Source organism: Fopius arisanus, unplaced genomic scaffold (genome assembly GCF_000806365.1).
Source record: "Fopius arisanus strain USDA-PBARC FA_bdor unplaced genomic scaffold, ASM80636v1 scaffold00064, whole genome shotgun sequence".
In the NCBI taxonomy this organism is placed as follows: domain Eukaryota; kingdom Metazoa; phylum Arthropoda; class Insecta; order Hymenoptera; family Braconidae; genus Fopius; species Fopius arisanus.
Genome location: NW_011887803.1, coordinates 217,870 through 231,576, shown reverse-complemented (window position 1 = coordinate 231,576; position 13,707 = coordinate 217,870). Strand labels below are relative to the sequence as shown.

General features: G+C 34.1%; 5 protein-coding genes across 7 annotated transcripts; 3 read left to right on the top strand and 2 right to left on the bottom strand.

Moving 5' to 3' along the window:
- Positions 1 to 361: 361 nt before the first annotated feature.
- On the top strand, positions 362 to 2,374 carry LOC105269029 (glycerophosphodiester phosphodiesterase domain-containing protein 1). 2 transcript variants are annotated; one of them, XM_011308993.1, is made up of 8 exons: positions 362 to 419; positions 515 to 665; positions 722 to 764; positions 963 to 1,144; positions 1,247 to 1,467; positions 1,533 to 1,666; positions 1,822 to 1,936; positions 2,004 to 2,374. In XM_011308993.1, exons 2-8 carry the CDS (start codon positions 542 to 544, stop codon positions 2,142 to 2,144), a joined length of 960 nt encoding a protein of 319 aa, XP_011307295.1. In that variant the 5' UTR covers positions 362 to 419; positions 515 to 541; the 3' UTR covers positions 2,145 to 2,374. The 2 variants fall into 2 exon arrangements, with proteins under 2 accessions (XP_011307295.1, XP_011307294.1); XM_011308992.1 differs by having other exon boundaries at positions 1,819 to 1,936.
- A 238-nt stretch (positions 2,375 to 2,612) lies between these two features.
- LOC105269028 (uncharacterized) lies at positions 2,613 to 3,666 on the bottom strand. Its single transcript, XM_011308991.1, has 2 exons — positions 3,567 to 3,666; positions 2,613 to 3,073 (listed from the first exon to the last, which is right to left on the bottom strand). The coding sequence occupies exons 1-2, from the start codon at positions 3,582 to 3,584 to the stop codon at positions 2,765 to 2,767; spliced, it is 327 nt and encodes a 108-aa protein (XP_011307293.1). The 5' UTR covers positions 3,585 to 3,666; the 3' UTR covers positions 2,613 to 2,764.
- A 238-nt stretch (positions 3,667 to 3,904) lies between these two features.
- mago (mago, exon junction complex subunit) lies at positions 3,905 to 4,733 on the bottom strand. Its single transcript, XM_011308990.1, has one exon. It carries the CDS (start codon positions 4,487 to 4,489, stop codon positions 4,049 to 4,051), a length of 441 nt encoding a protein of 146 aa, XP_011307292.1. The 5' UTR covers positions 4,490 to 4,733; the 3' UTR covers positions 3,905 to 4,048.
- Positions 4,734 to 5,070: 337 nt separating this feature from the next.
- LOC105269025 (transmembrane protein 47) lies at positions 5,071 to 8,925 on the top strand. Of its 2 annotated transcripts, XM_011308989.1 has the most exons (5): positions 5,071 to 5,383; positions 6,200 to 6,275; positions 7,705 to 8,044; positions 8,125 to 8,187; positions 8,494 to 8,925. In XM_011308989.1, the coding sequence occupies exons 2-5, from the start codon at positions 6,225 to 6,227 to the stop codon at positions 8,718 to 8,720; spliced, it is 681 nt and encodes a 226-aa protein (XP_011307291.1). In that variant the 5' UTR covers positions 5,071 to 5,383; positions 6,200 to 6,224; the 3' UTR covers positions 8,721 to 8,925. The 2 variants fall into 2 exon arrangements, with proteins under 2 accessions (XP_011307291.1, XP_011307290.1); XM_011308988.1 differs by lacking the exons at positions 5,071 to 5,383; positions 6,200 to 6,275 and adding an exon at positions 6,856 to 7,395.
- Positions 8,926 to 12,376: 3,451 nt separating this feature from the next.
- Positions 12,377 to 13,612, top strand: LOC105269113 (MORN repeat-containing protein 3-like). The gene is made up of 3 exons (XM_011309119.1): positions 12,377 to 12,487; positions 12,746 to 13,056; positions 13,361 to 13,612. The coding sequence occupies exons 1-3, from the start codon at positions 12,396 to 12,398 to the stop codon at positions 13,576 to 13,578; spliced, it is 621 nt and encodes a 206-aa protein (XP_011307421.1). The 5' UTR covers positions 12,377 to 12,395; the 3' UTR covers positions 13,579 to 13,612.
- The last annotated feature ends 95 nt before the right edge of the window (positions 13,613 to 13,707 follow it).

The following is a 13,707-nucleotide window of genomic DNA, read 5'->3' as shown; positions in this document are numbered from 1 at the left end:
CCGGCGTGCCAGTCGAGCACGTTACCACTAGGACAACGCGCTCATTCAAAAATATAAATTCATTAGTGGTATATATTCAATACATTGAATAATTTTTTCCATTGAAATTCCACAAGATGTGGTTTCCCCCTTCCGTACGTACTACAGTCAGCTAAATTTCAGTTAAACAAATGAAAAACAAAGAGCATTCGTACAGCAGAAAATAAAATTCACCCCGTCGACTTGATGGACACCCCCGCATTGCAATAAAAACTTGGTTAATAAAAAAAAAACACCCCAGCATTGCGTGCGGCGCCCTCCCTCTCTTGGGGTGCAGTACTACGATGCCGCTGGGGTCACTCAAACCCCCAGAACTGAGCCTCTACTTCAGTCAATCCTCTTTGGGTTGGACCCTGGATTGTCAAAGCCACTGCTAAAGGGTAATTGCCCGGTTCAAATATATTTCTCGAATGTCATCGTGAGAACTGTCAAGCTGTAATTTTTTATTATATTTATTTCAAATTATTTTGCCTAGAACTGGAGGGAATCGTCTCAGGTGAAAATGCTGTTTTATACCCTCTTGGGGGGCTACGTCTTGAGCTCAGTGATTTTGTTCAAGTACCCAATGCTGATTCATAAGAAGAAAAAAATTAAATTTGAGTGTAAACATATCAGTCATCGAGGAGGTAATTTTTATTTATTTAACTGAAGGCCGGAGAAATTTTAATTGTTTTTTTTTCAGGGGCTGGGGAGAGCTATGAGAACACCATGAGCGCTTTCAAAAGGTCATTTCAACAGTTCTTATTTCGGATTTAAATTATTGCAATTGTCTCGTTAAAAAATTTCTTTAAATATCACAAAGAAAAAATTATAACATCAATTCGTAAAATCAGTGTAAAATAATTATCGAAAATTCTTTCGTTCCCAGGGGATTTATTTATTTAATCAATTAATTTCTTTGCATTGTTTATTCCTTAATACAGAGCTGTGGAAATTGGCACAGAGATGTTAGAATTGGATTGCCAACTCACCAAAGACGAGGAAGTCGTCGTTTCTCATGATCAGAATCTCCTGAGGAGCACAGGACTCAACAAAAATATCTGCGAAGTCAATTACAATGATTTGCCTCTCTTAAAACCTTGCCTCCCCATTGATTTCGATCCAGGTGAAGTCTTTACTCTGTCCAACTTCTCTCAAACTCAGAAATCCATTTCGATCGAGTTATTTTTTTCATCGAGAAATTAATGTGTTGATTTAATTGTTATAGAGGTTGAATATGTCGGGTCAGCGAATGAGTCAGACCGAAAATTTCCTCTTCTCAAAGAAGTATTCGATGCATTCCCGGATCTTCCGATAAATATTGACATAAAAATCAACGATGACAGACTAATTTCGAAGGTGTCAGACTTAATTAAACAGTACAATCGAGAAGAATACACGGTGTGGGGCAATTTCAACAACGAAATAACTCAAAAATGCTACAAAACAGTGAGTAAATCATAATCTAAAAAAATAGCCGAATGGGTACCTCATGAGTTTTTTATTTGTTGCAGAATCCAAATGTTAATTTATTCTTTTCAATGAAGCGAGTGACAACTCTCGTATTGCTGATGTATTCTGGACTTTTACCATTCGTTTCCCTCAAGGAGACTCACCTAGAGATATTTTTACCCTCGATTTACCTCAGGTACATTCAATCAAAAATTATTTTCAGTATTTTCTTCAAGTTCTGAAGAAAATTCTCTTGAACGACGAGTTCACAAATTTTCATTGAGGAATTGATATTTTAACAGATAATTACTATAAAATAATTGTTTTTTTTTGTGGATTATTCCCTAGAAGAAAAGGGGGCCTGTCAGCAACATTTCTACCTCTTCACAAAGTCGTATGTCACATGACGAATTTATTATTAATCAGACCGTGTTTGTTTAATCATTTACAAGCACGTGGCATTCACGTAAGTTCATTCTTCCCTGTAAATTATTTATTCTCCAATAGTTGATTATAAAAATATGAATTTACAGGTTTATTTCTGGGTCCTGAACAGAGAGGAGGAATACGAACGTGCCTTTCGACTAGGTGCAACAGGCGTGATGACAGATTATCCCACCAAGTTGAAAACATTTTTAAATAACAATTACGAGTTGAACTATGAAAAAAATTGATCGAAAATTTTTAAATAGTTCTTTAACGTTTTGAATATTCAGTCAATACCAAACATTCGATTATTAGCACAATTCCAGTCTCTAAGGTCACTGCTTTGTACATAAATTATTTATTTATTCTTTTAATTGTGTGTATAGTTGTTTTTAAGGCTTCTGAAGGTCTCGTATTAAAAAAAACTTGACTGCTCTTGAAAAATTCTCACGCTTTTCCACCGCACAAAACCAAAAAATGTAAAAAAAAAAATATATTCTAATGCTCGGAGCCGATTGAACTTTTCAATTTTTTGGAATGATATTATATTTATTTATTCAATATAAAATTACAAAAATACGGTGTAATACTCTTAACTTTGTTCGATAACTCACACCCTTTCTCAAATAAATTTCATTGTATCAGTGATCCAATGGAATTGGATACCCTAGAATATTCAATAAATAGATAAAAAACAAAATACATTTTTCATGTTCTCGTATTAAAAAAACTGGGGCAAGGTCGGTCTCTCCGATTTTTTCTGAGCTGATGATCATGACTCAACAAAAATATATAAAATATGATTCCTAGGTTGAGATTCTTTAACCCCTCCATAACTGGAATGTAACAAATAATTCATCTAAATTAATTATTGCTTAAGGCACATGTGGTATGCATGTTCCTTTAAAGTGGGGACTCCATCGTGTGTGTGATTGATCTCGATATAATTGAAGACTTTGCCAGCGCAATCAGGGCACAGAGAATTATGTTTGTGCATGGGACTGAAATGTTTCTCTATTTCAGTGGAGCCCCCGATTATGTCCACTTTACAGGTCTCGCAGAATAATTTTGGCCGTTTCATTCGTGAATTGACGGAGTCGGTGACGATTTTCCCACGATATGGAGGGAATCTTCTCTCAGGAGAAGGGCTTTCTCTCTTTCCTGACATTCTTGGACTCTGAAAAACAAAATAAACCGGAAAAACTCTTTATATGATCACCAAATTGCGTGAGGATATCAATAATTTATCTCCTGTTCAATTTTTCGATGAAATAATCAATATTAAAAATAATAATGGCAATGTATAAGAAATTTCTAGAACCTACGACACTCCACTGTTTGTAGAATTTCCGTAATGAAAACAAAACGAAAAATTCGACAGTAAAATAAAGAATAAATAATAATTCTCATTTTCTATTCTTAATGATAAATCCAGAATTTGAAATTTGCTCCAAAAATACATTTTCTCGCTCCAAAAATTCATTTTTTCGCTCCAAAAACATAACCTCAGTCCCTCCCTCGATTGTAATGTTATTATTGCTCTGCAAAAATACATGAACCCCTTCGATTTCAATTTCATAGATCCACCAACAATCCCTTGAAACAAAAAACCATTAATTTTATATTTCCAAACCTTGGAAGTCAAATAAAAAGTTAAAACTGTCACTTACACTCTCCCTTGCCGCCATTCTCTAAGAACAACTATAACCCAACTACTTCTTAGTACTAATTATTAGGACATTCTGGAGTACATTGACACCAGTAAAAAAATTGTTGAACTCTTAATTTTCAATCTTTTGTGTTAATACAAAGATAAGAAGATAAATTGTGGATTCAGTAATTCGTCGATTAATGTGTCAAGTGGAATCTTTTAAAAATAAAGACAAGATCATTTTGAAAGGCAAATATTTTTTTGATCTTCAAGTAGATAATACAAAATTTAAAACAACAACAGTATCACACTCGATTTTCTCCCATGATCCAGAAAGAAATCAAAGACTCCAAAAAATTCCGGTGCAAAAGCATTTATTACGTTGAACATAAAATAAAAGATACAAGAAAAATGATTGAAATAATTAATCCACAATTGAATGAACGACTGGAGAGTAAGGATGGAGAAATCTATGGATCTGTTACATCAAGTCAGTGGATTTTATATGGGTTTGATCTTGAAATGCAGTCCGATAAGTGAAAATACAAGACACTTGAGATCCTGAACGAGATAATAGAAGCATCTGAGCCCCTCAGGATCCCTGGACTGATTGACATCGAGAAGTGATCCAGTCTTGGAAGTGGTGAAGGATATGTGCTCATCACCGATGACTATTTCCAATTCTTGTCTTCCAACTCTGTCAGGTTGTGGCCAAAGGGCATCATCTTCCTGCATTATTTCCGAATCCTGGATTATCCTCTTCAATTCCTCCATGACGCACTGGTGGACATAAGCCTCCTTCCTGATCATTGTGTCATTTTTGTAATTCGAGTTGTTGGCGTACCGAAGTTTTCCATCAGGGCGAAACTCAAATTCGAGGAATTCATGACCAAATTTACCCTTGTGCCCCACGTAGTACCTGATGTAGAAGTCTGTTGACATTGCAAGAGGGTGGGTAACACTATCTGACTGAAGAAAACTTTTTTTATGATTTTTTTTCAGGAGCTTCTGGTGGTACGAGGTTAAGTCTTGTTGATCAGACAATCTGACGCTTTCCGATTATTTCTTGAACTTTTTTTTGGACAATTTTTCCTGAGTTCACGCCATCTGTCCAATTCTTCAGGGACTTCTCCAGATCAGGACGACTTCCGGTGATTCAAACGCATCAATTAATCAACGATTTTAATAATCACATTCCTCCCCTCGGGTTACATCCAGAAATTCTCCATTACCTCTCAATTATTATAATTACATTCCTTTACAAAATCATGGTAATAATGACGTTCAATTCAATCTATCAATAATAATTAAAATCGAAGAATTCATATTGAAATTTTTTAATAAAAAATCATGCAACAGAAACGAGAAACAATCGGATTAAAAAAATCATTCTTTCCAATTAAAATTGTGAATCGAATATTTCCGCTTGATTACATTTTCCCGGGTATTCCTAAAATTCGTTGAAAATCTGATGATTTTAGGAACGTCAAGCTCCAGCTCCATCTCTCATTGTGACGTCACAGAATGCGTCCCCCCACCACAAAAAAAAATCATGGACTAGCGCTGAATGACTATACGACAGAAATACTACGGGAAAAAGAGAGTAAAACTCCATCCACACATGTAAACATCCACGCCTCGCATTACCAATCAATCAACAGGATTAATCATCCACTCCACCGATCATTGCCGATTTTAATTTTCATCAACCCTGAGGGATCAGGTGATTCCTGTAAGAATGGTACTGAGACTCAGAATTGGCCGGAGGTTTGTGTGAGTTTTCGGTGATTTTCCCCGTGATTTTTTTTACACTTGGCGTCATCACCTCTTTTTGGAGTAAGTGCAAGGTTTTTTTTTATTTTTATTTCTTTCTGAATCCCAGTGGGTTTTTATCAATGGATTTTTTTTTTTTTGGCATGTGAGTCAGACGTTGAGATCGGATTTTGTCGATTTTTTATCAGTCATTGATTCGTCTTTTTCTCGAGATTTTTGAAGGGGCAATTATTGATCCATATTGTGTGCAAAATAATTTAGAATGAAATTTTATTTTTAGGAGAGAAATCTGGAGGGAATTATTTGATGATTTCTCAGGATTATTCATTGTTTCGGATTTTTTTTTCATCATTTTGTTGTGAATCAAATGATTTTCTGGTCCGAGGGATTTATTTTTTCTTTAATGGTGGAAATTCGTTGATAAAATCATAAACATTCTAGGATTTCAGTAATTTTTCCGTTAAATATCCGGCGGCTTTATTATTTTCTGGAAAATAGTCTCTAATTGCCCAGAAGAATAATTACATTTGAGAATAATTCATTGTGATAGGATAAATTAATTATTCCACTGTTAACATCTGACAGCAAAACATCTGTTTATTTAATAAAATATAAAATCATTTAAAGAGTGTAACCAGTCATTTATGAACCCCTCGTAATTAAACAGCTGTTCTAATTGCAATGGATTTTTTCTTTTTGTTCAATTAATTCTAATTTTTGCCTTAACGAGAGAAATATATCCAAAAATTAATTATCATTTTTTTTTGGAGTATTTTATTTTGTCCAGAAACATTCGTCTCTTAACGGAGGACTTACAATTGTTAATTGGTGCTCGTTAGTTTCTGTTCGTTAATTCAGTTAATTTGTCTCTGTCTTTAGTTTATCTACTGTAAATAAGTGCACGATGGCACAGGCAACGACCATTGAGACTGTAACAATCACCAGACCGCTGAAGGTAATTATAATTCTCCAGACACAACGAAAAGGGAATTGACAGGAAATCGGAAATACCAGGGACTCCATTAAATTCTTTTTCATTTCCTCCGGATATTTCCTATTCGGGAATAAAATCTCGGAATCCAAAAAGCCCTTCCACAATTAATTATATTTATATTCTAATTATATTTATGTAATTACCCCAATTATTAAATCCGGAGTATTACTCAGAAAGTTTTGTACACAAAATCATTTTTCTGTCCGAAAAATAATTCTCGTAGGGAATTATTCCGAACAAATGGCGACATAATATGCCGTACCTGTTGTAAATTCTCGGTATTTATTGCCAATTATGAATATTGAATGTTAAATAAGGAAAAATAAATTGAATGGAGTCGGAGCGTGATGTAGAAAAAATAGAAAGTCAATGAAAATTTCATGTGAAAAGCGCGAAGAGTTTTCCAAAATGCCTAGTGCATCCTGAGGAATAAATAAAACCACCATCATCCCCTCGAGCAAACCCCCAGCTGTTGACGACATGCGCAGACTCCCCATAAATCGAGAGGCGCAATCGCCCTAAATTCCCTCACCCTCGAGAGTTGAGTCTCCAAGCAGTCGAAACCGAGTCCCCAGAAATTTCCGAAAAGAAATCCCAGAAAAAGTGATTGAAAAAAAAAAAAGTCTCTCATACCACAAACCCCCGAGTAAATTTGAATAAATAAAAAAATAAACAACCCCTAGGATTCCGGTGAGTGGTGCGAAGTAGGGATTGGGGTCGGTGAGAAGAAAAATAAAAAATAAAAAAAAAATAAACAGAGGAATTGATTCGTCGAGGGGCAGTTGTTTGGGCGTCTGAGGGGGTGGTGAAAGGGCTAAATCCACCTCACCCTCGGTTCCTCTGATCTATGGCGGGGTGTACAGGGGTCTACGACGTCCCATAAAATATTCACTGACACATTTTAATTGACGAAGTGAAATTCAAGAGAGAAGTGATAATACTCGGATAATTCAGTTGAGGGGGTGATTCGCCTGTTTCTCCGGGTCATTATCAAGATTTTAGGGGTGTTTAGGGGTGGTTTAATATGATTACCATGTATACCGTTGCTGAGGATCACATGGGGGAGAGCGAGATTGCACAGGTGAATTTATTATGCCCTTGACATTATTATTCTTCCCCCTGCAATAATTATTCAATTGAATAAGGAGTTCGCGGATGTGGAAATTTTTTTATTAGAATTATTATTATAATTATTTATCTATTATGACATTTAATTGCTAATTGATGGTATCAAAAAAATTATTAAACTTTTAAGTCCATTCCATTATGGACATTATTATTGACAATTTTTTAAATAGATAATTAATAAATTACTGATATAGAAACCGATGGAATAAATGAGATGAAAAAATGAAAGGTCAAGATTTAAAATTTATAATTATGCCAACAGGTCATAGCGTTCATATGTGGAGTAATAGTGATAATCCTAATGATAATGGGACTCGCCTCGAACGACTGGTTAATGGCTATTGGCTGGAGACAGGGTCTGTTTCGCCATTGCATAGACGAGGGTGCACCAACCCCACTGCCGTTTAATGTCGCTGTATCTGGTGCTGGTTGTTATCCGGCTAGAGATGTTGGATACATCAAAGCAGCTGCTGCACTCTGCATTGTTTGTCTGATTGCTGATGCTGTGGCAACTGTTCTCACTGCACTCGGATTGAGAGCCAAGGACCACAGGAACAAACACACCTACTACAGATTTGCTGTTCTCTGCATGGGATTTGCACGTAATTAATTATTGATGATTATTGATTCTTTATTGGAGATCGCTGGCAATCTGTTTGATGATTATTATTGCTTGTTGCAGTCCTGGCGCTCCTCTTAGCTCTTATTATATATCCAGTGTTCTTCGCAGCGGAGCTTAATTTAGGTGAGTGTCAAGCATTTTTTAATGTGGATTTTTACATTTGGTTATGGATGTGGAGAGATAAAAGGATTTTTTTTTATGATAAAATTGCCATTTCGTTTTCGTAATAATCTTTATATCCGATGGAGAGAAATATTCCAGGAAAATTACTCAATATTTTTATAGGAATTGAAAAGAAAAATGTGGAACGATCAGTTAATGCTCGGGTCTGATACGTAATTTTTCTGGAATTTGATTTTAAAAAATGAATGAGAAATCAGAATGAAATGAAAAATTTTGGTTTAATTTTTTCGCTGGGATTTTCAACAGGAAATCGACCGATATGGGAGTTTGGTTGGGCTTATGGTGTCGGCTGGGGTGCCGCGATATTTCTATTTGGTGGTGTTGTCCTCCTCTTCTGCGACAAAGAGAGCGAGGAAATTTACTACAAAGAGCGTAAAATAGTTCGTGAAGAAGTAACCGGTGGTAACAATACGATGACAGGCCATAGGATTGGAGCCCATGGCACATTGAGAAGTGGTATGACCCACGCCTAGTGGCATTGTACCCTGCCCGATGTTGTTCTCTAGGTGAAATTCATATATTTTTCATTATTTATCTCTGATTTTTGAATTTTAATTTGAATTTCATTGAGCACGGAACCCCCGAAAAATTGAAATTTATGATGAATATTCAGAGAACTTTACGATGAGAACTGCCATTGCTGCGCCACAGGTTAATAAATCATTTTTTGTGTATTTATTTAACGTTAGAGTAATTTGATGTAATTTTTTTATTCGTCCTTTGAGTGAATTCGAGAGAAGTGGATAATTCAACTGTCGATTTTGGGAGATATTTCGGAGGCGATGGGAGCTAAGTCAAAAAACGTTGGGACTTTTTTTGTGGGGAAAATCGAGAGCTAAAAAAAGACTCAGTGAACGTTTTTGTACTTCTCCTGGATTCAGAGATGTCGGATATATTCAAGATCAAAGTTGACATTTCTTGTTTTATCACTTCGAGAACGAGTTATTAAGGTCAGATGGTGATTTAAGGATTATTGATTAATTCTGGAGCTCTCGGGGATTCGTGAGGATATTCGTGGATGATTAGAGACACTCGGAATGATCGAGAAGAGTAATTGAAGGGATGGAAGTAGTTTTAGGAGGTGAAGGATGTAATTCTACGATCTATTGATTAAATCAACGGAAATTTAATTAAGTGGTCGAAATTCGCAAAAAAGTTTGGTACAAAAGTTCTTCCTCTTGTTGAGACAAACATTTTTGGAAGAGACTATTTTTTTACTATCCTCGATGGTAAATCAGAAAATCAGGAAAAACTTGAAAAATAATGTTTGCTACTCCAGAATTGATCAATTAATCATTAAGAATCGATCGTTTTTCTGTTAATTATTAAACATCGATATTATTTTATCACTCGTGACGATTGTGGGACCATGCACATCACTTTGACCCCCAACTTTTCCCCCTCCAATCCCCTATTTATTTTTTTCAATTTTTTTCGTACAAAAAAAGATTGAAAATTAAATTTTTTTTGCGAATTTTTATTGCTCCTCAGCAATAAATAATTAAGAAAAATTCTGGACATTTTCGAAAGTTCTTCCAAACTGTACACAATGTAAAAACACCAGAAAAATAACGTAAATTTAATTAATTCAATTAATCACAAGATGATTTTTTACACTTAATACTTTTATTTACTAATTTAAACATCGTAACTCATTAATTAGTTCTTACGCATGATTATTAACATTATTTTGGCAGGACGAAAAGTATTTTTTTACAAAATTACCATCGGAAAATTCCCCAAAAAAAAGATTAACAGATTAATGAATTCCTCAATTTTTTTTTCAATTTTCAATTTGAAGAATTGAAAAATTAATTAACAGTTGAAATATTTATAAATATTTTAAACTATTTGGGCAGCTAGATTATTTGATTCGAATCGAGTCCCAGGAGTCAACGACACATTTCTCCCCTTTCTTGATTGTTTTAATAATTTATTTCTCAATTAATTTGTTGATAAATTATTTTCTCGTTTTATTTTCGTAATGAAAATGTGAACAAAAGGAGCAGCTCGGGCAGGTATAATTAATAATTGAGACAACCGATCCATTGCGCCATATGCATTTGAAATGTACGCATGTGTACATAATCTAGAAATTTTATATTACTTAATGAATTAATTAACAAACAAATGGAGAATAAACAAGTGTAAATGAGGGATAGATTGGGGAGGGTAGGGGTGGAAGTGGATTTGTTTTTTCTTCTCTCACATTTATCAGGATAATTAACGGCTCGTAATTAATCGTTGAAATGGATGAGAAAAATATTTTAATCTACACACCGCTTCACTCCGTAATTAATCAATCTCATTTCCTAGAATTTGATATTAAAAATGATTAATGGAGTTGAATAAACGTGAAAATACCATTCAGTGACACAAACTCACCGGAGAAGATTCTCTGGGAAAATAGTAAAATTACTTGACGACTGCTTTTACATTAATTAATAATGTTGTTCAATTAATTAAGGATAAATTATGAAATTAACGATTTAACAACGGAATAATTGGGAGAAAAATCGGAACAAAAATTTGGGGACATCGCAGGGTTGGAGATGAGAGTGTGTAAATTTTTTTGATTTTTTAAAATCAATCTTTGGGGCCCAAGAAAATCACCGTAAATTCAGCAGCGGAAATTGATAGAAAAGATTTTTTAAAGATTATGTAAATTGTAATTGGAACATTAAAACTGATGTAGAACCCGAAAAAAAAAATTGAAAAAAATATGTACACAAGACTGTGACAAGTCGGTACTTGAAATTTCGATAATGAATGACGCATGGATGATTTATACAAGTAGATGACCTAATTCAATTAAGATAATCGAGAAAATATGAGAATTCCTTAAATTCCTGAGGGAAATATGTGGAAAATTCATTTGATAATTAATCATATCGGATTAATAGATATAAACATATCTTATCGATAAGGATCGACGTATGAATAACATTAATATGCATTAAAATAAATGAGAAAAAGGCAGGTTACCAGAGAGAGAATCCAGAGACGAAAAGCATTCGATTAAACAGCAAACGTAAAGCTGGAAGAATCCCTGGACATTTTTCTAATGCTCCAGGAGCCACTCCGAGGAAGAAATCATTTTTCCCAAAGATTTGAAAACTTAATTCGTCAAATTATTAATAGAATTATTAATATAAACCGGAGTCATCCGGAAACTAATAAATTACACAAGTAATCTTTGAAAAAAATCCGTATTTCTCTCAATTAAATCGATCCTTGGGAAAAATCGACTTTTTTTTCAATACATGGGACCTAGAAACCTGAACGTTCATAAAAACCTGAAAAATAACATTTTGAAAACGTTTTTTTTTACTAGTAGAGGATAAAATCGTAAATATTTCCCGATTACGAGTAAACTCTAATCTCTAGGTCTTATGGCGTTTGGAATATCTAAAAAAAAATGTGAGGGGCTTATCTTCCGGTTGAAATAAAGTTTTATTGATTTTGTTTTTTGAATTATTGAGGGTTACAAGGCGTAATAAATAGTGAAAAATCTTAACTGACTAATTAAGAGCCCTATTGGCTCTCGCATTAGAAAAAGTTGTCCACTCATAATTTTGTTGTAAGCATATCGCAGTATTGTACAAAAAAATATATATATATTATAAATAAATAATTATGGAGTATTTAACAAGTTTTCTGGTGGTGTACTCATTTATTTTAGCAGATTTATTATTCTTCCGTGCCTTGTAGTTGATGAAGATTTATTAAAAATGGAATTCAACGCTTTGTGGACTGTTTGATACGCGTTGATGATATGAGTGACGTGACATCAACACGTACCGTTGAATCCGCATTCTTTAAAAATAATTGTTCGATTGGGAAAAAAATGTTACAGTATTATTTATCAAATATTTTGATAAAGATTTATATTTTTTTGATTGAATAAGTGCAAGTAAATATTGAGCAATTAAATAAATAGGAGTAAATTAATTCCATGGAGAGAAAAGAGGAAAGTCAATTCTCATTTTCAATATTTTGTTGATCTTCTGATACATTTGATTTGAAAAATATAACTTGACTTTTGAGATTTGGAGATAGATAATGAGAAATGAAATAAATAAATGAACACTCCGATTATTAATCTTTTTTTGTTATTATTTTGGTAATTTTTCAATGCTCTGTGAAAAATGGCATTAATTGGTGCTCACAAAATACTCAGATACTCACATGACTGGGAAAAACATTCCGAAGAGGATTTTGAGTGGATTAAAATAGAGAGGTAATTAAATAGTCGAAAAATAACACTTGGATTATCACCACAGTTTTTACGAATATTTCTGGCTTTCTGCACCTCAGAAAAGAATTCAAGAAAATTATTAGATGAATAAACGAAAATGTTCTTGTCTTCTTAAAAAAAAGAAAAGATTTACCATCCAAGAGAATTATTGGAATTAATCAATCATTAATTAACCAAATTAATCGCCCATCATTTATTCTTCGACGCAAACATTTTTGTTATGGAATTATTTTTTTAAAGGCAAAATAAAAAATTTGAAGACTTCCGGTGGGTGTATGAGGGTCAAGTGTCTGATAAAAAGGCTCAGGGTTTTGGAGTTCTCTCGAGGGTCTACAAAAATGGGGAAATGGTGAAAGTTTATGCTGGACAGTGGGTGGTGGGTAAAAAAGAGGGTTTTGGAGCTTTTTGGTACACCAATGGGAACTTCTACGAGGGAGACTTCTGCAGGGGTAGAAGACACGGTTTTGGCAGGCTCTGGTCATCCGATGGGAATTTTTATCAAGGCCACTGGAGGGATGAACATTTCGACGGTCCGGGGATATTAATGCAAGGTGACACTCAAATATACAATTTTTGAAAATTTCCCGCCTTCACTCGCAATTCGTCAATTTTCGAAAATATGCACCAGCAATTTCCCCCATTTTTTAAATTTTATATAATATATATTTTATATTATATTATTCCATTTGAATACTACAAATGATTATTACCGCCTTTTTAAATAAATTAATGATGAATAGATGAATGATAATTAATTGGCAAAACGTTGGGAATGTTTTTTGCCATTTTTTTTTTGCACAAAAAAGGATTTATTGATTATTACTCATTAGCTTTGATGGGTTTTTTAAAATTGTAATAATGAAGCTGATGGCAATCGCTACGAGGGGAACTTCTCGAGAGGTAAAAAGGAGGGGTTCGGCAAATTCTATCACCTGAGACGAGGGCTCCTCCAAGAGGGCTTCTGGACCAACGACATCTGCAAGAAAAGTACTATCAAAGATATTTCAAGAGATGCAGCACCTGAGCCCACGATCTATCCAATTCCAGAGCTGGTAATAAAAATTAAAATATAAATCCAAGTGTAAAAAAAAATTCAGCAATTCTTTATCTTCAAGTCTATCGATTTATCAATTATCCAGTAAATTAATTCGATATTGATTTCGTTGGTGGTTAATTGATTTGACGATCAGACAATAATCGAG